The sequence below is a fragment of the Alligator sinensis genome, unplaced genomic scaffold (assembly GCF_000455745.1).
Source record: "Alligator sinensis unplaced genomic scaffold, ASM45574v1 scaffold422_1, whole genome shotgun sequence".
Lineage (NCBI taxonomy): Eukaryota > Metazoa > Chordata > Crocodylia > Alligatoridae > Alligator > Alligator sinensis.
Window position 1 is genome coordinate 955,051 of NW_005842323.1, and position 25,784 is coordinate 980,834.

Consider the following 25,784-nt stretch of genomic DNA (forward strand, 5'->3'; position numbering starts at 1 on the left):
TATTTCCTCTTCTTTCCTTAATGAGGGATGCCTGTCTTGTGTCCTAGTTCTTGGCTGGATTCCTGCCTCCACTGACATAGCTAGGACTTGATGCAGTTGCAAACCTAAGGTAGGTGAGGCAGACAGCTGACTGGGAAATGATGTAAAGAGGAATTAAAATCTTGAAGGTATTACACAACAAAGAGAGCAGGTTGCAGCTTAAGAGGGGGGTGGGGAAAGGGCTGGCAAAGGTACTTGTGAAGACACAAGGCTATGTTACTAGCCCTGCTCTGGTCAAACTTTCACTGAAATCCTCAACCAGTGTGGGAAACTTTTCATGATTCTGGGATTTTTAAAAAACAAAACAAAGGCAGAGATGCACATAGGCATCCCTTCATGCATGTGCATACAGGTACACAAACATGAGGAAAGAAGTGTGTTAAGATCCAAACTGTATGAAGAAGAAATATCAGAGTAGGCACATGTTTACTTCAGAATAATAAGATTTTACACTGGGATAAAAGTGAAATGGATACATGATATACAGACTTACACCAGCATAAATCACTACATTCCAGAGTAAATCTTCCCCTAAAATAATGAGGAGTAACTATGTACCACTGTAAATTACACTGTTGAATCCACTCCCCTAGCTGGCATAATTTCTGGGTAGGAGTTTGCTCAAGACAAACTTGCTCTTCCACCATCTAGTGTCCAGGTGCTGTAATAGTGCCTACCAAGGCACTGGTGTGGGAGTGCTGGTCATGTGCTTGCTCATTACTGGGTTCGTCTACACAAGAAGCTTAATACACAGTAGACTAATACTACTGCACATTAGCATCACAGCAAAAGCTATGCCAATGCACAGTAGAGTTTGTCTACTACACATTAAGCATCATGAAAAGACTGAGCCTTTGCTACTGTGCACTAGTGCTGGCCACTGCACATTTAGTTGGTACCTCATATTAGAAGTACTAAACTTGATATGCATTAGCAATGGCACATTAATGCATGTGTAGATGCACTCACTATGGAGTAACTTTACCATAGAATAAAACCCAGGGTAAATATTCCATAGCAATTGTCGTATGTCCACACCCTGAGCATGGTGAGGAACTGATCCCTTAATAGGGGGATGTGTCTTTTCCTAGCCAGCTCTTCTTCCTCCCCTACTGCAGCTCCAAATTCACCTGCAGTTCTGTGGTTGTGGGATAATTAAAAAAGCACTTTTTTGTTTGGTCTTCTGTACCTTCCACCATTTCCCACAACAACCTTTTAGTTACACCATTCAGGAAAACCCCCACTCAGAATACAGATCTCTAAAAGTCTCAAGGCAGTGTCAGCATCACTGGGGCACTGAACTATGCCTGCCAGTTTGTTAGTCACAGAGACCAGCTAAAGCAGGGGAAAGAATAGCATAGGGATAAAAGAAGGGGAAGTTTTTTTCCCACCCTATAACTTTGCCTTTCTGCTTGACAGTGGGGTCACTTCTATGAGGTTAACATTGACTCTTTCACTTATTTATTTCTTATTCTGTTATGGTTGGTTTGGAATTGACTGAAGCATTCACAAGGATTTGCTGGTGGTATTAAGACTGCAAGATCAGATCTCTATGCTTATAGCCCAACCACTCCATTTTTGAGTGGAACTGGGTTTGGCAGTACAAGGTGTGGCTGATGCCTTGGGGATGTTGTATGGGCATGGAGCCATCCAAATCCTTCTGAGGAAAACATCTCCCTGTAGAATCCCCATCCCCAACCTGAAACTAGTACAGCAAAGTTTGATGGTTAGTAAGGTGGCCTCTGGAAACATGACAGGCAAATCAGAAAACATGGACCACAAGTTGATCCAAGATGAAATGAGAACAGAGTGGAATGTGGGATCAAGATATCCACAGGTCTGTGATTTTTTTTTTTCCTGCTTGTTTTCTCACTGCCTTGCATACCTCTCTCAGATAACATTCACAGGAAGGAGATAATGCCTGTCTCCTTACACAGCTACTGATGGAACATGAAGCTTATGTTGCCATGAAATGTGCCAGGAGGAAAAGGAGCGGAAAGTGTTTTAGGGTACACAGGGCCCAACAGCTGAACCCATTCCAGGTGGTGAGGGGTATTTTTAAGTGTGCTAGCATTCCAAGGTAGCATTGGTATATGATTTTGTTGCCTGACTGAAAGGATGGTCCTTTCATTCAGACCAATCAGGGGGTTGGTCTGGTACTTGGGAGACCTTCATTTAAGTCCCTTCTTTGCCACAGAGATTCTGCTCCATGAGATCTTGGAGAGGTCATTTAGTTTCTCTGTGCATCAGTTCTCAACCTGTAAGAAATAAGTTAGGAATACCAGCCTACTCCAGAGGAGTGTAGTGGATACAAAGATATTAAAGACTGCAAGCTTTTGGTTAATATTACAATGGAGGCTGCACAACTATCTGAGGGTGAGAATGAGCCTCTGATATGATTTGTCTGCTTTAAAGTGTGAGGAGAGAGGGAACCAGAACTTTTCAAAACAGCCTCTAAATTACCTATGTAGCTCAGATAGCTGAATGTCAAGCTAGCTAATGTACAGCTATTATGGTTGCAGGTTACATTTTGAAGACCTGATGGAGGCCTCTTTGACAAGGAGGGTTTTCATTGCCTTAGGATTATGGAATTTATCCACCCAACAGGAAGCAGATGGTCAATCAACTAGTTATCTTAGGTGCCTGGACACGAATGCATGGAGCCTCAGAAACAAGCAGGAAGAATTGGAAGTCCTTGCACAGTCAAGGAATTATGATGTGATTGGAATAACGGACCTGGTGGGATACGTCATATGACTGGAGCACTGCCACGAATGGGTGCAAACTGTTCAGAAAAGAAAGACAGGGGAGTTGCACTTTTTATATAAAAGAGCCATATGATTGCTCAGAGCTCCAGTGTTAAACTCCAGAGTGGAGAGGCCTGTTGAAAGTCTCCAGGTTAGGGTCAGAGGGGAGAGCAACAAGCATGATGTTATGGTAGGGGTCTGTGATAAACCACCAGACCAGGAGGAAGTGTTGGAGGATGCTTTCTTCAAACAGCTAGCAGAAATTTCCTGATCACAAACCCTGGTTCTCATGGGGGACTTCAATCACTCTGACACTTGCTGGGAGGGCAATGCAGCAGTGCTTGGGCAACCCAGGAAATTTTTGGAAAGTGTGTTGGAAACAAGTTCCTGATGCAAGTGTTGGAGTGGTCAGCTAGGGTCTGTGCTCTTCTTGACCTGCTGCTCACAAACAGGGAAGAATTGTTGGGGGATGTACTAGTAGATGGCAATTTGGGCAGCAGTGATCATGAGATGGTAGAGTTCAGGATCCTGAGGAAAGGAAGGATGGAGAGCAGCAGAGTAAGGACCCTGGACTTCAGAAAATCAGACTGTGATTCACTCGGGGAGCTCAGACTGGCTTCCCAGGTGATCCTAGCCATGAGGAGAGAGGAGCCCAGGAGAGCTGGCTGTGCTTTAAAGAAGCCTTACTGAGAGCGCAGGAATAAACCATCCCAATGCTCAGGAAGATTAGCAAGTATGGCAGAAGACCAGCTTGGCTTAGCAGTGAATTCTTCAGTAAATTAAATCACAAAAAGGAAGCTTATAAGAAGTGGAAACTTGGACAAACAACTAGGGAGGAGTATAGGACTATTGCCCAAGCATGCAGGGATGAAGTCAAGAAGGCCAAAGTGTCATCAGAGTTGCAGCTAGCAAGGGACGTGAAAGGTAAGAAGGAGCATTTCTACAAGCATGTCAGTAACCAGATGAAGATCATGGAAAGTGTGGGTCCCTTACTGCATGGGGGAGGGAACCTTGTGACAGAGGATGAAGGAAATGCTGGCATTGAGATTGAGCACTTCATTTTCACCTCAGTCTTCACAGGCAAAGTCAGCTCCCAGACTACTCAACTGGGCAGCAGCGTTTGGGGAGGAAGTGAGCAGCTAACAGGTGAAAGAACAGGTTAGAGACTACTTAGAAAAGCTGGACATATGCAAGTCTATGGGGCCAAATGGAATGCAACCAAGGGTGCTGAGGGAGTTGGCTGATGTGACTGCAAAGCCACTGGCCATCATGTTTGAAAACTCATGGCAATTAGGAGAGGCCCCAGATGACTGCAAAAGCTCAAACATACTGCCCATATTTAAGAAAGGAAAAAAGGAGAATCCAGGGAACCACAGACCAGTCAGCCACACCTCAGTCCCTGGAAAAATCATGGAGTGGATCCTCAAGGAATCAATTTCTAAGCATTTGGAGGAGGAGGAGAAGGTGATTGGGAATGGTCAGCATGGATTCACCCGGGCAACTCATACCTGACCAACCTGATGGCCTTCTGTGATTTAAGATGATTTGCTCTGTGAATGTGAGGAGACCAGTGTGTGTGGTGTACCTTGATTTCAGCAAGGCTTTTGATACGGTCTCCCACACCATTCTCCCAGGCAAGCTAAGGAAGTATGTGCTGAATGAATGGACTCTAACGTGGATAGAAAACTGGCTGGAACATCGGGCTCAGAGAGTAATACTCAGTGGGTCAATGTCTAGTTGGTAGCCAGTATCAAGTGGATGCCCCAGGGGTTGGCCCTGGGGCTGGTTTTGTTCAATGTCTTCATCAATGACCTGGAAGATGGCATTGAGTGCACCCTCAGCCAGTCTGCAGATGATACCAAGCTGGGGGAAGTAGGGGATATGCTGGAGGGTAGGGCTATGATTCGGAGTGACCTAGACAAATTGGAGGATTGAGCCAAAAGAAATCTCAACGACAAGTGCAAAGTATTGTACTTAGGATGAAACAATCCCATGCACCAGTACAGGCTAGGGGCCGACTGGCTGGGCAGCAGCTCTGCAGAAAAGGACCTGAGGGTTACAGTGGAAAATAAGCTGAACATGAGCCAACATTGTGCCCTAGTTGCCAAGAAGACTACCAATACAGCCCAGTATACTGTTAGATGTGTTGCCAGTAGGTCAAGGGAAGTGATTTATTTATCTCTTTTCAGCACTGAGCAGGGATCCTGGGTTTCCCTGATTTTAAAATATCACAAATTCTCTTTTTGGAGTTAATTAAAAAAAAAAATCGGTGATTTAAAATTTTAAAGGCCCCCAACAGCCCCCCCCCTCCCCCTGCCGGCCCTGCTTGTGCCCTACACTCCCCTCACAACAGCCCCTTGGCCTGCTCATGCCCCTCACTTCCTGCCTCAACAGTCCCCCAGCCCAACTGGTGGCCCTCCAGCCCTGCTGGAGAATGCCCCCCCAGCTGCCAGGGCTATGGGGCCAGGGACCCAGGTCTGCAACCCCCTACCCCACCTAGAAGGAGCACAGAGCTAGATCCCCCATTGCTGCTGCCTGCTGTGGGCTTGGGCAAGTGTGGGGCCCTGCACTTCCAGGGGGTGGGGGGACCCGTGCCCCCCAGATCTGTGTGGGGGGTGGGGACAGGCCAGGTGCGTGCTGTGTGTGGCTTTCCTGAAGGGCTGATAGTATGCCACTTTGGGTCCATGCACTGCCAGCTGGGCGGGCACTTCTGCAGGAAGCTGGCTGGGGGCTGAGGAGCGGGGAGGTGTTGGGGAACGCCTCACATGGAGTGCCCACCCAGCCAGCAGCGCATGGACCCAGAGTGGCATGGTATGCCCTCCTGCAAGCCCTACTTACCTCACAGGCTTCAAGGTTTTTTCTCTGATAAAATGGGGAAATCCATGGCTTTGTTTTTCCATGGTAAATGGAAAACCCAGATCCTTGCTGATGAGGCCATGTCTGGAGTACTGTTTGGTTTTGGGCCCCCCACTACAGAAAGGATATGAACAAGTGGGAGAGAATCCAGTGGAGGGCAATAAAAATGGTTTAGGGGCTGGGGCACATGACTTATGAGGGAACTGGGCTTATTTAACCTAAAGGAGAAAAGACAGAGGGGATTTAAAAGCAGCCTTCAAGCACCTGAAAGGGAGGGGAGGGGGGACTGAAAGAGCATAAAGCTAGACTGTTCTCAGTGGCGGCCATAGGTGGCGGAAGGCTGGGGCCAATGGGGCTCAGCCCCCCCAAATCTGCAGCGGTGGGTAGGGCCCCAAGGTAGGGAGGGATGCACATGCAGCCAGGATCACAGCCAGGTGGTGGGATGGTTGGGGCCCAGTCGGCTCATCCAGGGAAGGGGGGGCTCCTGCTGCTGCATACCACACCCCACCAAATGGGATATACACATTGATTTTTGAAAGACGGAATGTAGAAGAAAAAGGTTTTTCCAGTTATGGCCCAGAGCTGGCTTGTCAGAGAGAAGCTGTGCTGCAAGACAGCTGCCAGCTTCTGTTTAGACCAGTGGTTTTCAACCTGTGGTCCGTGGACCCCTGGGGATCCACAGACTGTGTCTAAGGGGTCCATGAAAAATTATGATGATCAATCAAAAGTATCTAAATACCCACACTTACAATTCAAAGGGGTCCACAACTTCATTTACATTTTTTTAGGAGTCCACAGATGAAGAAAGATTGAAAACCACTACTCGAGACAGCAAGGAGAGATGGAGTCCAGTGTTAACGCTTTCACAGCTGCTCTCAAATTGGCAACAGCTTTTGGCTGTTCAGCTGAAAACTGTGACCATTTGGAGAGTCACTGTGAAAAGGTTAACACTGGACTCTGCTTCTCCTGCTTGCTGTCCCAGAGGAAATTTGGCAGCCATCTTGCAATACAGCATATCAACTCACTCATTTAACTTTCCGAAGTCTCCCCGGAAGCTCAGATGCTTTAAATATATTAGAGTTGGCAAACCAAACTATATTTTAAGAGGAGGTTTAGAGGAGAGGTTGTTGTTTCATGGTGTTTATTAGCTGCTAATCTGTTAGAAGCAAGAAAAGAAGACATCTCAACATAGCGTTCTCACACTCGCACTGAACACACTGCAACAAAGCTATCTGGTTAATACGAAGGCCTTTGGCAGTTCATGGAGCTCAGAGACAACAAGGCAATGTTATATGTGAACCAACATGTAAAGCCTATACCTGTCTGCTGGAGTTGTCTGAGGTCTTCTGGCATCCCCTGGACCTTTCACACTCCTTCTTTGGGAGAGATTCACAGAGCTGTATATCACTGCTATGTGTTAGCACCACCTGTTTCCATGCACACAAAGAGGGAAGCAATGGAGTGGCAGGCTCATGCAATCCTCAACAGCCCAAATTTTGGAAGGGTTTTCTGCTGTAGAAAAACCACAGGGAATAAAATGCCCCAGATGAGGTCAGTGAAACTTTATTTCTTGCAGTGAATTCTGTGCGAGTGTGAGGTTGCTACATTGAGATGTCTTCTGTTCCTAACAGCTCAGCAGCTAATAAACACCATGCAAAAATCTCTTCTCTAAACCTCCTCTTAAAATACAGAGTTTGATTTGCCAACTCTAATATATTTAAAGCATCTGAGCTTCCGGGGAGACTTTGGAAAGCTAACAGAGTGAGTAGAAACATTTGTATGAAAATTTTTTTCAAAAGCCAGCTACAATATTAACACAACATCTGATGACAGGCTTTGAGGATGAGTGAAAGAGGATACATTTTCACTTTTAAATAAATCATAGGATCATAGGAAAGTAGGACTGTAAGGGATGTCAGAAGGTTGTCTAGTCCAGTCCCTTCCTTAGGATCATCCATGACGAGGGGCCTACTCAAATCACGATTTTTCACAGAAATATGATTTTGAGTGTACTCTGTGAAAAAGCACAGTCTCCACGCTTTTGGCAGGCTCACTGCAAACTAAAGTAAACTAAACTTAGTGGCAAGCAGAGAAGCCCTGCAGCCTTGGAGCACAGGGGGATGGTGGGAGAGGTGTGTGTTTGGGGTGGGGGGTAAAGGAGAGAGGGGGCAGGGCATGGGTGCCTACCGAAGGAGCCACAGAGGCTGCTTCCACACCTCCTGAGAGCAACCCTGTGCTTCCCTGACCTGCCCCCACTTTCTCCCTGACTCTCTACCCTTGCCCCTCCCCCTCCCCCTATGCTATAAGACTGCAGGGCTTCTTTGCTTTCTGGTAAGGGTTTGCTTTTCTTTTTTTATTAGTGAGCCTGCCAATGAACCCACTGCTTGGGGATGGTCTGAAACTGCAGCTTAATTACCCTGATTAAGCCTGAGGAAGCCATTAATCCACACTTAATAACCAATAGATTCTCAGCTTCCCTGGGCTTAATCAGGATAATTAAGCCACTGTTTTGGGCCATGTGGCAATCTGTAGAGAGGAATGGGACTGCCAAGGCCCCTCAGCCAATCGGAGGGATCGGCAGGCCCTGCTGTGCTAATCCCATGAAAATGGCAGCCAGCCCCAGGATCTGCCCAGAAAATTGGTTGGCTCCTCTTTGAGTTTGGTAGACCCTCTATACATGACTAAACCATCCCAGCCAAGTATCTGTAGGCCACTATAGGCCAATCAGCCTAACCTCTATCCCAGAAAAAATCCTGGAAAAGCTTGTTAAAGAATTTTGTGCAGTACGCTCAGGGAAGGTAAGATTCTGAATGTTAGCCAGTATGGCTTTGTCATGGTAGGTCTTGTCTTACCAATCTCATCTCCTTCTACAACCAAGTCTCTTGCCACCTGGACATGGGAAATTAGGTAGACGTTATATACCTAGACTTCCAAAAGGCTTTTGATCTAGTATCCCATGGTATCTTTGTGGACTCAGCTGCTTGATGGTTCAGTGGGTGGGAACAGAGAGTTCTCATGAATGAATCTGTGTCATCCTGGTGTGAAGTGGCCAGTGGTGTCCCTCAGGGGTCAGTGATTTGGATGGGGGAGTGAAAAGCTCACTGGCCAAGTTTGAGGACTACACCAAGTTATGGGGCAGTGTGGTCACGTCAGAAGATAGGTTGCAGATACAGGCAGACCTGGTTAGGCTCGAGAGTTGGGCAGATCGGAACCAGATGAAGTTTAACACTTCCAAGTGTAAGGTGCTCCATCTGGGGACAAACAACCCGCAACATACATACAGGCTTGGTGGTGACAGCTTGACTTGCACCACGGCCAACAGGGACCTAGGGGTAATGATTGACCACTGCATGAATATGAGCCATCAGTGTGAGGCAGTGGTCAGCAGGGCAAGTATCATGCTGGCATGCATCAACTGATGCATCTCATGTAAAACTAAGGAAGTGATACTCCCATTGTACTTGGCACTGGTGAGACCACAGTTGGAGTACTGTGTCCAGTTCTGGGCGCTGCACTTCAATAAGGATGTGGAAAAGCTTGAGAGAGTCCAGAGAAGAGCCACCTGTATGATCAGGGACTTGTAAGGCAAGCCATACACAGAAAGACTAAGGGACCTGGGCTTCTTTAGCCTAAGGAAGAAAAGGTTGAGAGGGGACTTGATAGCGGCTTACTGCTATATCAGAGGAGTGCATCAGGAGCTTGGTGAACAACTGTTCATTAGTGCACTACTGGGAAAGACCAGGACCAATGGATACATACTCCTGGAAGGCTGCTTCAGGCTGAATACCAGGAAAAAGTCCTTCACAGTCAGGGTGTTCAGACTGTGGAATAAACTCCCTCCAGAGGTGGTGCAGTCACCTACCCTGGAGGTTTTCAAGAGGAGACTGGTCAGTCACCTTGCTGGGGTCACCTAACCTCAGTTGGCTTCCTGCCTAGAGCGGTGGGGCGGGGGGGGGGAGGGCGAGACCCAATTATCTGCAAGGGGCTGGAAGGGACCTAACAATCTATGAAACTGTCTAACCTGCTCATGAAAATTTCCAAGGATGGAGATTCCACAACTTCTCTAGGTAGCCTATTCCAATGCTAAACCATTCTCCTATTCAGAAAGTGCCTCCTAATCTCCAACCTAAATTTCTTTTGCTACAGCTTGAGACTATTGCTACTAGCCCTGCAGCAACACAGAGAAATCCATTTCCAGTTTATCTATTTTCAAGTTTATCCCAGTCATTTTGAGATCCTAGTCCTATCCCCTAGAGTGGCTGCAGTTCCACCCAACTTGATGACTGCCTGTAGCAAATGACAATACAGGGGACACAACATGTCATGGGAAACCAGACAAAAATGAAGTAATAATGGGATAAGCTGAACAGATTCCATCCCATAAAGGAGAATTTTTTTGTAGGAGGCGGCCCAAGGTAACCATCCCATGAAGAACACCTTGGTCTCCTCCTGCTCTTTTCTTGTAATCTACACTAAGAACTTTGCAATGAGAGACTGGTGAGAGAGCTTCTCTTAGAGGGGACTCCATCTTGATTTAGAAATCAAAAATTGGTATCCAAAATATGTAGGTACAGGTGCCAGTCTCAGTGAACCCCTCAGTTACATCTGCATGAGGTCTCAGAGCCTGAATGCCACCTTCCCTGTGTGTGTGACAGTCCCATTCTGTGGTCCCATTTTGTGATGCCTGGAAAAGTCAGCTTTGTGATAAAGGAGCTGGCAAAAATCTAGCCACCAAAACAGAATCCCAGAAAGAAAGTAGAGATTTCAGAATCCTGGTTAAAATAAGTAAATAAATAACATAAAAGCAATTGGACTAATGGTGCAATTCTATTATGCTCCTGGCCTGGAGAAATCCTGTTTTATTTTCAAAAACATCACCTATGCATTAGGATTCACCTGAGGAATGTGTGACCTCACAGTGGCCATGAGTCTTCTGTCATTTGAGGCAAGGGCCATCTCTCTATCAAAGCTGATCTAATCACTCACTTTCAGACCTTTATCTTTTATTTTATTTTTAATTCCACAGAACTGGCCTGGAGGCCATTATGGAAACATATGCATTCTGGAGGCCCCCTGTGCGCACCCTCACCTTTGAAGATTTCACTACCATGCAGAAACAGCAAGGTGAGCCATTGAATAAAGGGTACAAGAACATTGGTAAAGAGGTGGCAGCACACTGCAGTGTGCATCTGGTATCCAGCTGAGTCAGAGACATTGTGGAGCTTGACTGCCAGGAAGAGATATATAACTGAGAAGAGAAACTGACAGTTATAGAAATATGGAAGGTTTATATTATAGGAGATGTGGTACAGAGACCTAAATACTGTAGTGTCTTTAACATTTATAGGAGCTAAAACAAAGAGGAACACAGATGCTTGGGTAGTAGTAAAATAAATCCATCAGTTTAACAACTATGAGGAGACTACAGAGAAGGCATAGCAGAGATAAGCCTTCCTGTTAGAAAAAGGCATATTTATGTGTTGAGTCACTGAGTCCAATTGTGCCATGGTGGTGGGAGAGGGAAGCAACATGGAAGTACACTAGTCACTAGAGCCATTTCCCAGGAACCTGCCCTCTTGTGCACATGCCAGTAGATGTCTGCAATATGTGGCACAGAACTCCATGTCCTTACTCAGAAACCCTTCCTATTAAAATTCAGCTAGCAGAAATTGTCCAATATATCAGGTTTTCACTTTTCATGTTGCCTTGCTACATTTTCTATCTACTATATTTCCTGGTATATTAAATAGGATTTTCTATCTACCTAAATTGAGATAGGCAAAGCAAAAGAAGAATTTCTGTGAGGACTAGCTAACTATCTTCAGTTAGATGCCTGTAGGTAAGTACACTTTTTTGTTTAGTGAAGAAAGACTCTTTGATTATACTGCTGTAATATCACAGTACAGGGCACGTCTACGCATGCAAATAATTTGGGATCAGTTTACTTTTGAGTAATGTATGTGTCTACATGTGCAGGGATGTGGAAGCAGATTTGCTGCTTCTAGCAGCAGACTGCCCCTGCTCCCTGCAGCCCTGCAATGGGCCCCTGCAGCAGCCAGGGGCAGCTTTAAGCTTCCTCTGGGTGCTAGTCCAGGGGCCAGGAGTCAGCTGTCTCCTGGCGGGGTTGGGACATTGCTCCCTACCCCTGGGAGTTGCCTGCTGCAAGAGTGGGCTCTGCCACTGGAGCCCAGGTGGGGACAATGTCCCCCTGCCCTGGCAGCAGGGAGCTCCCAGCCCCAACTCTGTGATCTCAGGGCCCAGTCTGGGAGATCCTTATTTCCCAGTGCCAGCTCCATGGTTACGGGGCTAGCACTGGAAAATAAGGATCTCCCAGTCTGGTCCCCATGATCATGGAGTGTGGGCTGGGAGCTCCCTGCTGCTGGAGCAGGGGTACATTGTCCACGCCCAGGCTCCACTGGTGGAGCATGCCCCAGCATCAGGCAACTACCAGGCCTGCAATGGGCCCCTACAGCAGCCAGGGGGTGCTCTAGGCTCCCCCTGGGTGCTAGACCAGGGGCCAAGAGACAACTCTCTCTGGAGGGACCTGGGACATTGCTTCCTGCCCCTGGGAGCAGAGCAGGAAGGCTCCCCTTGCCCTGGCAGCAGGGAGCTCTCAGCCCTTGCTCTACAATTGTAGGGCCCAGGCTGGGAGATCTTTAACTCCCAGCGCTGGCCTAATGACTGCAGAACTGGTACTGGGAGATTCATAGTTGTATAGAAGTTAGGGGCTGGAAGGGACCTCAGAGATCATCAGGTCCCCCTCCCCTCTCAAGGGAGGAAAGACTGCTGAGGTCAAATGACCCCAGCGAGGTAAGGAACTTTCAGCCCCAGTCCTGCAATTGCAAGGCGGGGACTGAGAGCACCTCGCTGCCAAGGTAGGAGGACATTGTCCTCTCCTGTGCTCTGGTGGCACAGCCTGCCCCAGCAGCAGGCAGCTCCTGGGGGCAGGGAGCAATCACTCACCCCTTGCTGCCCTGCTGACCAGGAGCACATTTGCTCTTTGGTCAGGCCTCGACACTTGCGCTAGTGCACAGTACAGCTGTGTGAAATTTTACGCAGTGTTTCATTTTGAACCTGTTTCAATACGTTTTGAGCTCGAAACAGTGAAATTGAAATGAAATAAAAGCCTGTGAAACAGCTTCAAAATGAAATAAGGGAAGTCAAAATGATTCGAAAGTTTTGAAATGTTTTGAGTTTCAAAGCCAGGCTTGCTGGCTTCAGCGCCAGTCCCAGCCAGAAGCAGCAGCCTCCTGTCATCTGGCAGGCAGATTGGAGGCTTGCCCACACCCCTGGGAGGGTTATGGGGGCTGTGCGAGAGTCCTCTCAGGGGTGCGAGCCCCCAATCAACCGGCCAGATGTGAGAAGCTAGGTGATCCCGCTTGGGACTGGTGCTGGGAAGATCGGTGCTGCTGCCAGCCCCAGGCGGCAGTCAGATTGGGGACTTGCCTGCACTCCCGGGAGGGCTGCAGGGGCTGTGCCAGAGTCCTCCCAGGGGTGCAGGCACCCGATCTGCCTGCCAGATGATAGATCGGTCCTGGGCGCAGCCTGCACCCAACACCAGGAAGATAGATGCTGCCACTGGCCCGAGGCTGCAGCACCCAGCTCCTGTTGCCCAGGAGGCAGATTGGAGGCTCACACCCCCGGGAGGACTCTGGAGCCCTCCCAGGGGTGCTGGCAGGCCCCCGGTCTGCCTGCCGGCAGACAGGAGCTGGGTGCTGCTGTATGGGGCCAAGGCAGATCAGCTCGTGTGGGGACTCGCCACCCTGATGCCAGGGCGGGGAATGGTCCCAGCACCAGCTGATCTGCCCCAGGCCCCACACCCTCCTTGAGCTGGCTCCGGTATGGTAGATCAGTTCATGCAGGGACCCGCCACCCCGATCCCAGGGAGGGGGAGGGTCCCTGCAGCAGCTGATTTGCCCTGGGCCCTGCACCCTTCTCGAGAGTGACGGGGCCAGGACAGATCAGCTCATGCAGGGACCCGGGGTGGGGGAGGGACCCCGCACTCTTCTGCCCTCCTGCTCACTCCCCGCGGTGCCAGCAGCATCAGGCAGCGTGACTGTGCCCTGGTTGCAGCCACAGCTGGTGGAGATGTGATGCTGTGGAACCTGGGAACCCATGTGGGAGCTTCTCCCCTGCCTGCTCTTCGCCTCGTGGCTGAGCCCAGCCCCTCCACCAGCAGAGGAAGGGGAAGGGTGAGATCAGTGCTGCCTGCCTGGCTCACAGCTCTGTGAAGGGGAGGGAATCAGCTGCCACCACCGGCACCAAAAGATGAGGGGGTGGGGGACAGAAAGCTGAGCCAGCATCACTAGCTCTCTGAGTCTGTGTTTGCTGCTGATTCCATCTTCTGTCCATAGCTGCTTGCCTGGCAGGGTTTGGAGTAGTGAGCTCTTTCACCCCCCTCTCCACCTTCCATCCATACATGCTCCCGTGCTCTGCTCGAGCAGCACGAGAGTGAGTGGCAGGCAGACCTCTTTTCTCCCCAACACTGCAGCTCCCTCTCCCTCCCAGTGGTTTGGATGGAAGGGGGAGGGAGGGGTGTAGGAGCTTTCTACTCTCAGCCCTGCCAGGCAAGCAGCTATGGACTGGCAGGGCCAGCAAGCCATTGGGCCATCGAGTTCAGTCCCTTGAGTTTTCAGGCAACTGTTAACCCAAGGAAATGCCAAAACTGACCCTTGCAAAGCCTTAAACGTATGTGCAACATACCATACCTTAAACACTAAGAACACTTTATCCCATTCTGTAGATAAAAACAGGGAGAAGAGAGCCCTGCCAGTGCCCTGACATGGCAATAACAGGGAAATTGCTACAGGACCAGTCATGGAGCCTGTCAGGTCACCAACTTACATTTTGAGCATCTGAAGACTGATCTTGTGGCTAGCTCCATGGCCACAAGAGACTATTCCAATATCTAGGGCTTGTCATAGTGCAGAGATACACTGGGAAACTAACCCTCTGCTACAAAATATGCACTACTGAGGTGGGATCAGGACTGGATCTGGCACAGAACTACTATCCTGTCTCCAGGAGATCCCACAAGGTCTTACAAACAAGCCTGATTTCATTCTCAGATGAGAGCACTGGTTTGGCTGATAACGGTAATCCCCTAGATGTAATATACTTAGAATTTTTGCAAGGCATTTGATTTAGTCCTGCAAGACACTCTGATGAAAAAATCAGCACTGTATGATGTGACTGGAGCATGTGTTAACTGGATTAAAAACTGGCTAACTCGAAGATCTCAAAAGTAGCTGTCATTGGGGAATCCTCATTTAATGGGGGTGTTTTTAATTGGGTTCTGCAAGGATCAATTCTAGCCCCAACATTTTCATTTTGATCTGGAAGTAAATATAAAATCACCACTGATAAAATTTGCTTTTGACATAAAGACAGGTAGAGTAGTCAATAACGATGAAGGAGACAGCATCAATTAAGAGCAGTCTGGATCCTTTGGTAACTTGGGCACATTCAGACAAATGTGTTTTAATACAGTCAAGTGGATGGTCATACACTCAATGAGGAATGTAGGGCACACAAATGTATGGGGAGAGGGAGCATATCTTGGAAAGCAGTGAGTCTGAAAAGGATTTAAAACAAACAACTGCTCATGAACTCTCAGGGTAATGGTATGACAAAAAGGATTAATACATAAACTGTAGGATTAAAGTAAGAGTTAGGAGGAAATTTTACTTCTACACTTGCCCCTGACTGCACAGTTGGTACTGTGCAGTCAGTTATTACTTCTTTAGTACTAAAGTACTAAAAGTACTAAATGACTGCACAGTACCGGTACTGTGCAGTAGGGGTGTGCGAAACAGGCCGTATTTCATTCACATTTGGATTTGGCCTGAATTGGGGAAAGTGATTGAATTCGTTGATTCAGATCACGGTCCCGATTCGATTCGGCTGTATCCGAATATGAAGATTCAATGCTGATTCGGAGAATCAGCGATTCGGCAATAGACAGAGATTTAAATGTTTTTTTCTATGTACCTCAGGGTACCAGGTGCAGCTCATGAACGCTATGATGGTGGGGCGCATGGAGCATCCAGACCCAGGAGGCACCAGCTGCTGATGCTCTCTGGCAGACCCAGAAGTGGACCGGCAGTGCTTCTGGTCCACTTCTGGGTCCGCTGCTGTGCGCGCTGGGGACCCCCCTGCGCTCCTGTGGGACGCTCCATCTGCCCCATCATCTCAGCATTCATGAGCCACCTGGTACCTTGAGGTATGTAGAAAAAACATTTTAAAGCTGTGTCTATGTCTGAATGCTGAATCTTTCCGAATCTCTCCAAATCGATTTGGAAGGTTCTGATTTGATTCGGATTTGGAAATTCAGCCGCTGAATTGGGCCGAATCTCTGCCGAATCGAATCAGCAAATTTGAAGCTTTGCACAGCCCTACTGTGCAGTCCCCAGTGTCGCATCATGGTTAGTGCCTGCCGACGCTACATTGCTGTAGTGACAAGCTACGTCGGCATAGCTCATTGCTATGGCGACATAGCATCTTATGTAGACATGCCCTATATGGCCTTAGTGAGACCAATACCAGAATCCTGTGTCCAGTTCTTTTAAAGGGTGATGAAAAATGAAGTGTGTGAAGAAAAGGACCATAGAACTTATTTACAAGCAAGAAAGAGAAAATACCTTGGACTTCACAGAGCTTCATCTGTTTAGCTTATCTAAAAGAAGACTGAGAAATGAATTGATTACAGCATAGAAATGCTGTTACACAGGGAAAATGCCTTGTATTAAGAGTCTCCTTCAATGTAGCAAAACCTTGGCGACTTCCTGTAGTAATGATTTCCAGAATTTAATCACACAATATGTGGAAAGTGTTTTAGTGCATCTGTTCTGGATGTCAGCTTTTAATTCTACTTGGTATTCAATTCCTTCATGTAATGAGACAGGGTAAACAGAATTTCAATGCCATTTATGATTTTAGAGATATCATATCCCATCATCTTCATTTCCTTTGTAAGGTGTGGCCCCAATCATTTAAATCTCTTCACATAAGAACTTTCTATGACCATTAGTCTATTTAAAACCAGGGCTACATATAGTATTCCATATGACGCTGTGCCATGGAGTTTACACAAAGGCAGTATAATATTTTCCATATTAATTTCTCTCCCACTCCATATTCAGCCAAATATCTTGTTTTCTTATTTCACCACAGTTTCAAGTGGAGCAGGATCCACAGTGAGGCTGCACAAAGTCAGCATCTAGGGCAGTAGATGTGACTGTATTATGCAAGAAATGAGCAACATGGTCATTTACAAAAAAACAGGTTTCAGTTTCCATCTGCAGTCACATGTACACATTAATGCTAGATACCGCAAAAGCTTACATGTTTATAATTTTACTCACATAAATAAGCTTACAGATTTTATTCAGCAGCAAAGTTAATTACACAGGACGTGTCTATGTGTGCAATTAATATGCATGAATAAATAAATTCCAGTACAGTTCACGCTGCAGTTTATTGCTCCTGGGTGCTGCGTTTGAGCAGCCCAGCTGGCAGGAGGTCCCAGGGGTCAGCCTGCCAGCCCAGGACTGCTCAACATGTTGCGAAGGGGCTGGCTAGGGTACAAGGGTGCTACAGTGCAGGGCTAATTGGCAGGCAGCCCCCACACTGAAGCACCCTTGTGCCCTAGCCAGCACCATCAGCACCTAAATGTGCCTTGTGGCAGAGTAAATAACTCTGGCGTAGGGTGTCTGGCAGTACTATCCTATGGCAAAGTTAGTTAGTTTACTCCATTCTAACAGCATCACATGTGGAGGTGGTGATGTTTTACTGTGGAGTTAATTAGTCAACTCCACAGTAAATGTCTCTCATAGATGCACCAACAGGGAGGCTAGCTGTCTGACCAGAGTGCTATTATTCAGGTGAGCAGCATGCCACTCCTGGCTGAGAACCCAGCCCGCCTTTCTGGCCTACAGATAGAAACTCTTTTGAGGGACAGACAGTCTAATGGAGTCATCACAGTTTTACAGCAAAACACACTGTTGGCCAAAACAACAGCAGATCTCCATCCAGCTTAAAAATCAAAACAAAACAAAAACAAATCCTTACAGATGTCTTGAAAACATAATGGGTTCAGAAGAAACTGAACTTTTAAGCATGATGTCATCATCACTACAACCTACTTATTACCAGGAAAAAAGAGCTTGGGATTATTGAATGCACATGGTCAACGAGATGCAGGGAAATCCAAGAATCTATTAAACACTTTAATTGGAATATAATTTTGACATTTAGATTGAACCTTATCCAGTTTCTCATTATTAAAAAATATGTGGCTCAGTTTCTTGATTTTAACAAAGAACATAAAAAATGAAATGAGAGTTCCAGTAACTCTGGACTGTTTCTTCTTCCAAGAGTGAAAGAGCTGTTGCTGGCTCCTTTATGATATTCCATTTCCCACAGGAAATTGAGATGACCCGATCTCTAACGATGCCTGTAAGAGCACTTAGTTTGCCAAACTGGATTAGACTTTTACTCTATCTTGACAATGCTGTGGTAGGAGTCCTTGCCTGACTCTTCATATGAAAGTAAATAAACATTAAAGAAGTAAAAGTTAATGCACTAAATGAACTATGCATTCCTGTGCATGGTGGGAGGGATTCCCTCCTGAGGAGAACTGGAAAATGGGCAAAATATTAATGCAACATGGCATTCCAACAATTTGGTACTGCCTTAAATTTCACTTTACTAAATTGCTGTTTTCTTAATAAAAATCTGCAGAAATTCAGTACATTTGAATTCCAAACTGAATTCTTAGTCTGTCATTCCAAATCAAACTCCTTTACTCTGAAATGAGCTGCTGCTTAGAGTCCTTTACGTACAGTTTCAAGCTAGACCTTATAACTGGTTTTCTCACCTGTTATGATAGTTACAGATGGGCAAGTTATTCTATAGCCTGGACACAGGCTTTTAACTACCTTCAAGATTAGGACTAGAAGCTTCAAATAGATCTAGGACTGAACTGGGAAACAAATGAGTGTGTTGAGCATTGTGATGTGTTTTCATAATGTTGGAGAGGCAGGATGCAGTGTGTTGAGCACATTTGAGTTTCGGTGTAGGCCTCAGAGTCAGTCCCTGTGTAACAATGCCATCTAGAAGAGACAAAAGTTGGACTGAAGTGTTTGGATCTTCTGCAGAAAGGAAGAGGCACAATCTGGTTATTATATGTACTTGAACATAAGATGACCCTGAATATAAGACAACCCCTGCCTCCCCATAATTAGATTCTGTATATGGAAAATGTAAACATTTGTTATAATTTTCTAGGTATAGAATCTAATTATTGGGGGTTTGCCTTGAATTTGTCCCTAATACAGCACAGAAAATAAATCTGGAGGGTCAGCTACCTTCTGCCACCCCTCCTTCTCCCCACAACTTCTTTCTCCTGCAGCCCCTTCCCCCGTCTCTTACTGTCAGACCCTGCTCTCCCTGAGTACATTGGAAATGAGGAGCACATTTGAAAACACTGACCTAGAAATAAACATGCCTGTAGTAACTTGCATATATGGAAATTACTACAGGTACCCATAGAATTAGTTCATCCAGAATTGATGCAGAATTGATTCCATTTTTTGAAACTGCTGCAAATTTTAGCACAGGTCCTTCATAAACACACTTCTAATCAGCACTTCTATACATACTTGCATAGTACAAACTATTTTTCTTTTTTTAAGGAACATTTTTTGTGTTCCAAGTCAAATCAGCTAAATCAATTCCAAATCCGTGAGTCATTCAAGAACCAAATGTGGTCCTACTACTGGCAAACATCCTCCACCCCTCCTGGGGCTTCAGATGCTTCTAAATCCTTTAGTGGGTATCCTACATGCAGGCCCAAGCCTAGAAGCTTGGGGGTCGGATGCCCCCAAGTTTGGCTTGCCCTCGGCTATATGGCCGCAGGAGCAGGCTAGGGAGGAGTCCCCGTTTCTATAAAGTCAGCGTGTAGCTGAGATTCTCCCACTGGAAGCTGGCCAATGGGAAGCTAACTATGAGGGTCTCATAGGGAATCCTGTCCACAAGCAGACAAGGGTGCAACCTGCCACTACATAGTGCTATTTTTATTGCATTATCTCAGTCGGTGTATTTTCTCGGATATATTTTTACAAAAGAAAGAAAAAAGTATGTCTATATATAAGGTTATATATATCTACACTCCTAGTATCACACCACAAAGAAAACTTTCACCCATTACAAGAAACGCATCCACACACCCATACAAAGGCCTGCTTCTACACCTGAACCTGTTACAATATCCACATCGTGCACAACACACACTAGCAAATCCTGGTTGCACAGACCAGGTAGCACTTCCCTTTCATCCCTACCCCGCTTGCGGGGTCACATACTCAGTTCATCTGCCCTCTATGTTGCTGTCCCTCCAGCTCCCACTGTAGGAGTCGCTGCTGCTGTTGCTGTCACTGTCTTCGGTTCCACTTGTCCCTTCCTCTTCCTCGCTGTCACCTCCCCCTTCTCCACACAGGGGGAGTTGGTTGATTCTGTGCCACATGTCTCTGCCAGTTGACTTTGGCCGCATCCTATCCATCCTCCACTACTGATTTCTGGTAGTAGGTCTGGAGTTCACTCAGACCCATTTTCACACAGCCTACTGCCTCTATGTCTATTTGACAGAATGGAAGCTCCTGCCCTTCCACAGGGTGCTCCTGACACAGTATGCAAAGTAATTGAAATGGGGTGATGGGCTCCCCTGGTGTTTGGGGAGGTGCCCATACAGTGCCACTTCTCTAGTTAGCTGGCTGATGTTGGTCACCGCTTCACAGAACTGCTCCACCCTTTTCCATACCTCTTTGCTGCAGGTACAGAGCCAGAGGAGGTACCTGATCATTTCAGTAGCTCCATGGCCATTGAGCTAGGGGCAGCTGGGTTTCCTCAACTTGCCCTCTCCATGTCTTTGGGCCCTCACTGGTAAAACTCAGTGAGCTATGAGCCAGTTCAGGTCCTTGTGATTTGGCACAGGTCCTTGTGGTTGACTACACAATTATGCATGACATTAGTCCAAAGCTAAAAGGCTCATAATTTACCATATAATTCATTGGACTGGGCCCAGCAGAGACAACAGCAATTCAAACCATGCTGACCTCACAGCTCAGCACTACTCAGTATGAGTGTCTACTCCAGATACTCCCCCAAAAAGGATCCATATGCTAATTAGCCTCCCACTAATTACTGGAAGCAGGTGTTCTTGCCACGAGGCATGGAATCCTCAAAAAAATTACATGCAGATAAGGCACAGGGCAACCTGGTCTGGCTCCATCTTATGGATGGCAGGGCCAGGCTAATCATGTGTGACAGGCTGAGAGAGAGCGTGACAGAGGGATTCTGGGTAAGCTGTTTGGCACCCCATTTGTTGTTTGCCAGATATTTAAGACTAGTTAAAAACAGGGTTCCTTGGCAGAGCTCAGCTGTGGGAGTGAAAAGGAAGCCAAATGTATTCAATATAGTGGCTCACCATGACTTTAAAGACAGTTAGCCCTGAGAGGAGCTGAATGTAATGGGCACTATCACATAGTTTATTCTTATGGGTTGTAATAATCTATCATTTTGGTATGTCCTCATCAGTAGCATAGCTTCTCACCCACCTTGGCTAAGATAAAGTGTAATGGTTTGGTTGGTCTTGTATAGTATCTGGACTGATGCCAGAAGCCCTGGGGGAAAGGTGATGAAGCATTGAGGTGGAAAAGGGAAAACTCTCGGAGCCTGGTCTGGGAGTGGAGAGTAGCAGCAGTTTTGGAAAAAGCTTTATTGAAGAAAGCAATGAGGGAAGAGTCTGGTTGGTAGAAAGTGAAGGAGGAGAGCTGGTCAGGAGGGAAAAATGAGGAATGAAACAGTGATTGAAGGGAAAAGGAAGATTATTAGGAAGTATAAACCAGATCTACATAGAAAAAGAAGATGGGAGGAAGTGAGAGATGGACTGGTAGGTAATCTATACCTGAGAATAAGAGCAGTAGTAACAGGGGAAGAAGAAAAGAAAAGTCAGACAATAAATAAATATGTATAGATAGAAAAAATATTGTTTGAAGTTTTGGATGTTAAAGCAGAAAATATGTTGAGAAGACACGTGATAAATATGGTATATGGACAGGATTGTAGAGAGCTTGGGTGGTAATGAGGGTGGATGAGAAGAGTCCTGGTGGGATAATGCATTTGCTGCCAGCAATCAAAGTAGGGCCACACTGAGGGTTTACAGTGCATAATCTCTGTAGCAATCTGACAGCCTAATCTCTGTAGCAAGTATGGGCAGGAAGGGAACCTGGCTGCATACTGCTGGTATAGAATATGCTACAGATATGAAGGGGAAGGGAAAGGACACAGGGCGACAGAATGCCAAGAAATACTGAAGTGTTATTTGTGGAAAAGAGTGACATTTACAGCGCTGATGCCTGTAGTCCTTCTGAAATAAAACCAGATCTACAGAGGAGCAGCAGAGACAGAAAAGGGGAAGTGGTGAAGAAGATGATGTTGAATCAGAATGCATGACAGTGGAGGAGACACCACAAGAAGGACGAGCTGGGGCGGAAAAGAATGAGGTTTCAGTAGGCAGTGGTGAAGCAGGCAATAGAGGAGGGTAAAGAAGGAAAGATAAGTGGAACCAAGTTTGTGACAGAAGAGAGAGAAGGGCAAGAAGAGAGAATGCTATAGGAAGAAGGAGGAGTGAGGATAGAGCAAGAGAAGAAGAAGACAGTCAAATTGGGAAAAAAAGGATTCACATGCTATGAAGCTAAGAAGGAAGAAGATGGACAAAGAGAGAGAGGTGGAGGGAGACAGGTTGACTTTATTGGAGCGTATGTGGTCTGGGTCTAATGGAGACGAGAAAGTGGGGGAGGGAAGCGAAAAGGTGCAGGAGAGGGGAAAAGGGAACCTTTCTCAAATGTTAAAGCAAGAAAGCAACTGGCAAAGACTATGGGGATGTGAAGAGGAGGAGGATTAGAGCCAGTGTCGTCAAGCAGCAAAATAGAAGACTTGTAAAGTAGTGGAGATGTGAAATTTAAATGAACAAGTATGACTTTGTGTATTGCACCTATATCAGAAGTGTATTATCAAGGAAGAGATGGGATAAGATTATCCCAGTACCGAGTGGGGTAAAAATGGACATAATACATTTTCAGGAGTGTAGAATCCTATGGGAGAGGGATTATAAACATTTTGATGGGCATGGGGAACATCATGGTGGGCATGGCTGGATGCAAACAAAGCAGCTGGAGTTGTGATTTTGCTCAAGAGTGAGGAGCTGGAAGTGTAGCAAGTACAAGCGATCATGGAAGGGATATTGCAACAGATGGTAGAGTTTGAAAAGAAATTATTAGATATTTTTAATATATATTTTCCAGCTGAAAGAGAAGGAAGGATGCTCTGTTTAAGACATTAGAGGTATATGCAGGTGGAGTTAGACAGCAAATTCTGGTGGGGGATTTCAATTGCATTGCTAAGCAGGGGGATAGGAGAAGTGATAGAAGGGAGGGAGAGCTAGATAGCTCATCAAAGCACTGATTAATATAATAAAAGAAGGAGGTTTAAACGATGTATGGGATGGTGAGAAGGTGATTACGAGGATGGAACTGAGTGGGAGACAGTTGTCAAAGATTGATTTTTGTATTAACATCAAATGGACTATGGATTAGAAAGAGGGAGATCTTAGATGTGACCATAGGTGGAGGGAGAAAATATTATTGGGGGGGGGGGTGTTGAGTGTGTGTGCGTGCTTGTATCCACCCCCCTCTGAAGGTAAACCTTTCATGGGGAGGAGGCATGGAGGGGTGGGCAGACTGAGGCCCTTGCAGTGAAGGAGGGGGTGGGATAGAGGCAGGGGTTGGAGTGAATGGGGTCCCAGGCTGAGTTGTAGGAGGGTTGGAGCCCCAGCAGCAAATCCAGGGGCAGGGTGAGGGTCTTCTGTTACTGTGTGTGCCCCGAGGTAGGCCCAGAGGACACGTGGCCCCTGATCTGTGCACGGGGTGGAGCCAGGCTGCACTCTTCATCCTGCTGCTGCTGCCCAGGACCAGGGCCATGCCATGTGCCTGCCATGCACGGGGTGCAGAGCCCAGCGCCAGGACGCACATCACATCGCTCAGCTCTTGAGGTAGTGGCAGTGGGATGCAGAATGCAGCCCACCTCTGCCCAGCTCGCAGATTGGGGGGCACATGCCCCCCAGGCCTCCCCTAGGGCACAAGTAGTGGTGGGAGCCCCCCAGCCCCTGGACAAGTGCCTAGGCTCTAATCGTCCCATGACCCAGCCTGGGGCCCCATTCACCCCTGCCCCTGACTGCCTCTGTCCCACTCCCTCCCGCACTGCAGGGGCCTCGATCTACTCCCCCCCCGTCCCCGCAAGTCCCCTCCCCTTCAGAGTACACTGAAAATTGCCTGGCTGCCATGCAGGGCAGTAATCCACATGCTGGGACTGTGATCCTGGCTGCCCATCTGAGTGTGCGTGCCCCTCCCTCTCCCCCTCCACTTCCCCTGAAGCAGCCTGGAGCCCGTGACCAGGCTGCCCTGCGGCCCTACCCACTGCCCCTTATTTAGGGGAGCTAAGTTCCGTTAGCCTTGGCCTTCTGCTGCCTATGGATGTGACCTTCAGCGATCACTGGATGCGGAGAATGGAAGTGAGTTTAAAAAAAAGTGAAGGTAGGGGTAAAGGGATGTGGAAGTTAAATGTTCAATTACTACAAGATGAGAAGGCCTGTCAAGAATATGTGCAACTGTATAAAGGATGGGGGACTCTGAAGAGATATTGCAAAAGTGTCTGGGGATGCTGGACTATGAAAAAGAAAGTTTTTCAGAAATATTGGTCAAAGAGAAGGGAGGAAGAGCTAGAAGAACTACAGGCAAGGGAGCAGGAATTATTAAAGGAGGTGAGTACAAGTGAAAGAAGAATTGGAAGACATAAAGTGATGGTCATATCATTTTCACATAAAGTGAAGAATGATTCAAAAGGAAAACAGATGAGAAAATCTTTCTGACCAGAGCGTCTTGGGTGGAGAAGGGGGAAGGATGCTGTAAGTATTTTTTGGCAAAATTGAAGAAAAGAAGGAAGAAACTGAAAGCAGCGACAACTGAAGAAAGTCAAGGAGAACAGAGGGTGAAGGTGTTGGATGCGGTGGCGGAGTTTTCTAAAAAACTGTACAGAAGGAGTGGATGGAGGAAAAATGAAGGTGTTCCTTGAGGGGATGAAGGAAGGAATAAAAGATAGCAAGGCACAAAAATAGGAGGAGAAGTTAAGCATGAGGGAGGTGAAGGACTGCTTAGAAGCTTGCAGGGAAGAGATGGAATTCTGGTGGAATTCTATGAATTTTTTTTGGCAATGCCTGGAGACAAATATACCAGAGACATATAGAAAAGTAATGAAGCATGGGGAAATAGGGGAGGATTTTGCAGAAGGTGTGATAGTTTTGATATTCTGAAAGGGAAAGGAAGATGTGTTAGGCAACTGGAGGCCAATAACCCTTTTAAATGTAGACAAAAAATTGATGGCAAAAGTTCTGGCCAGAAGAATGTGTGACTGTTTAGCAGTTATGATACAAAAAGAACAAAGGTGTTCCACTTCTGAGAGGAAGATATACCAGACCCTATGGTTAATGAGAGATGACATATTGGTGTGAGGGCCGGGAGCGGTCCGCGGCCCTTTTTTTTTTTTCACGCGGCGGGCTGTGGCCAGCAGCCCGGACACGCTGGGTCAGGGAAGGCAGGTGGCACGCTAGAATTAGGCACGGACGCGTAATGGTTGATTTAAGATTGTTTACTTACACCGTAGATGGTCACGGTGTAGGCTGGAAAACTTCCAGGAAAACTTCGCTTAAGCCCTAGTTTAAGGACTCGGACAGAGCTCTGGATTCACTCACACGAAGTTTGCTAGGCTCCGTGGAACTTGTGTGCGCAGGGAAGGATACATCGAGGGATCGTTCGGTGACAGGGAGAGGCGAGAGGCTGATCAGACCCCTATAGCCTTCTTGAAATACACGCTGGGTCCGATAGGCTCCGCAGCGCTTAGAGATCTTCACGAGACATGAAGTCTCCTCCTCCTGATGTTCGTGGAGTCCTCCAATTTGGGCGGAAACCACTCAAGCCTCTTATACGGCTAGCAAGCCAATCGCTAGTCGCCCTGTAGGAATAATTTAGA

At 46.9% G+C, this 25,784-nt stretch overlaps 1 protein-coding gene across 6 annotated transcripts in view; it reads left to right on the forward strand.

Annotated features, from left to right (window-relative positions):
• The window catches only part of TBX15 (T-box 15), a 174,361-nt gene that overhangs the window by 124,372 nt on the left and 24,205 nt on the right, over window positions 1–25,784 (forward strand). For 2 of the 6 annotated variants that reach the window (XM_006028556.3, XM_025209981.1), the window contains one exon: window positions 10,669–10,766. In XM_006028556.3, coding sequence (XP_006028618.2) covers window positions 10,669–10,766 — 98 coding nt within the window. Of the gene's footprint in view, window positions 1–47; window positions 91–2,561; window positions 2,846–10,668; window positions 10,767–11,392; window positions 11,482–25,784 lie in introns of those variants that run through there. The other 4 variants (XM_025209983.1, XM_025209984.1, XM_025209982.1 and 1 more) reach the window with 4 other exon arrangements.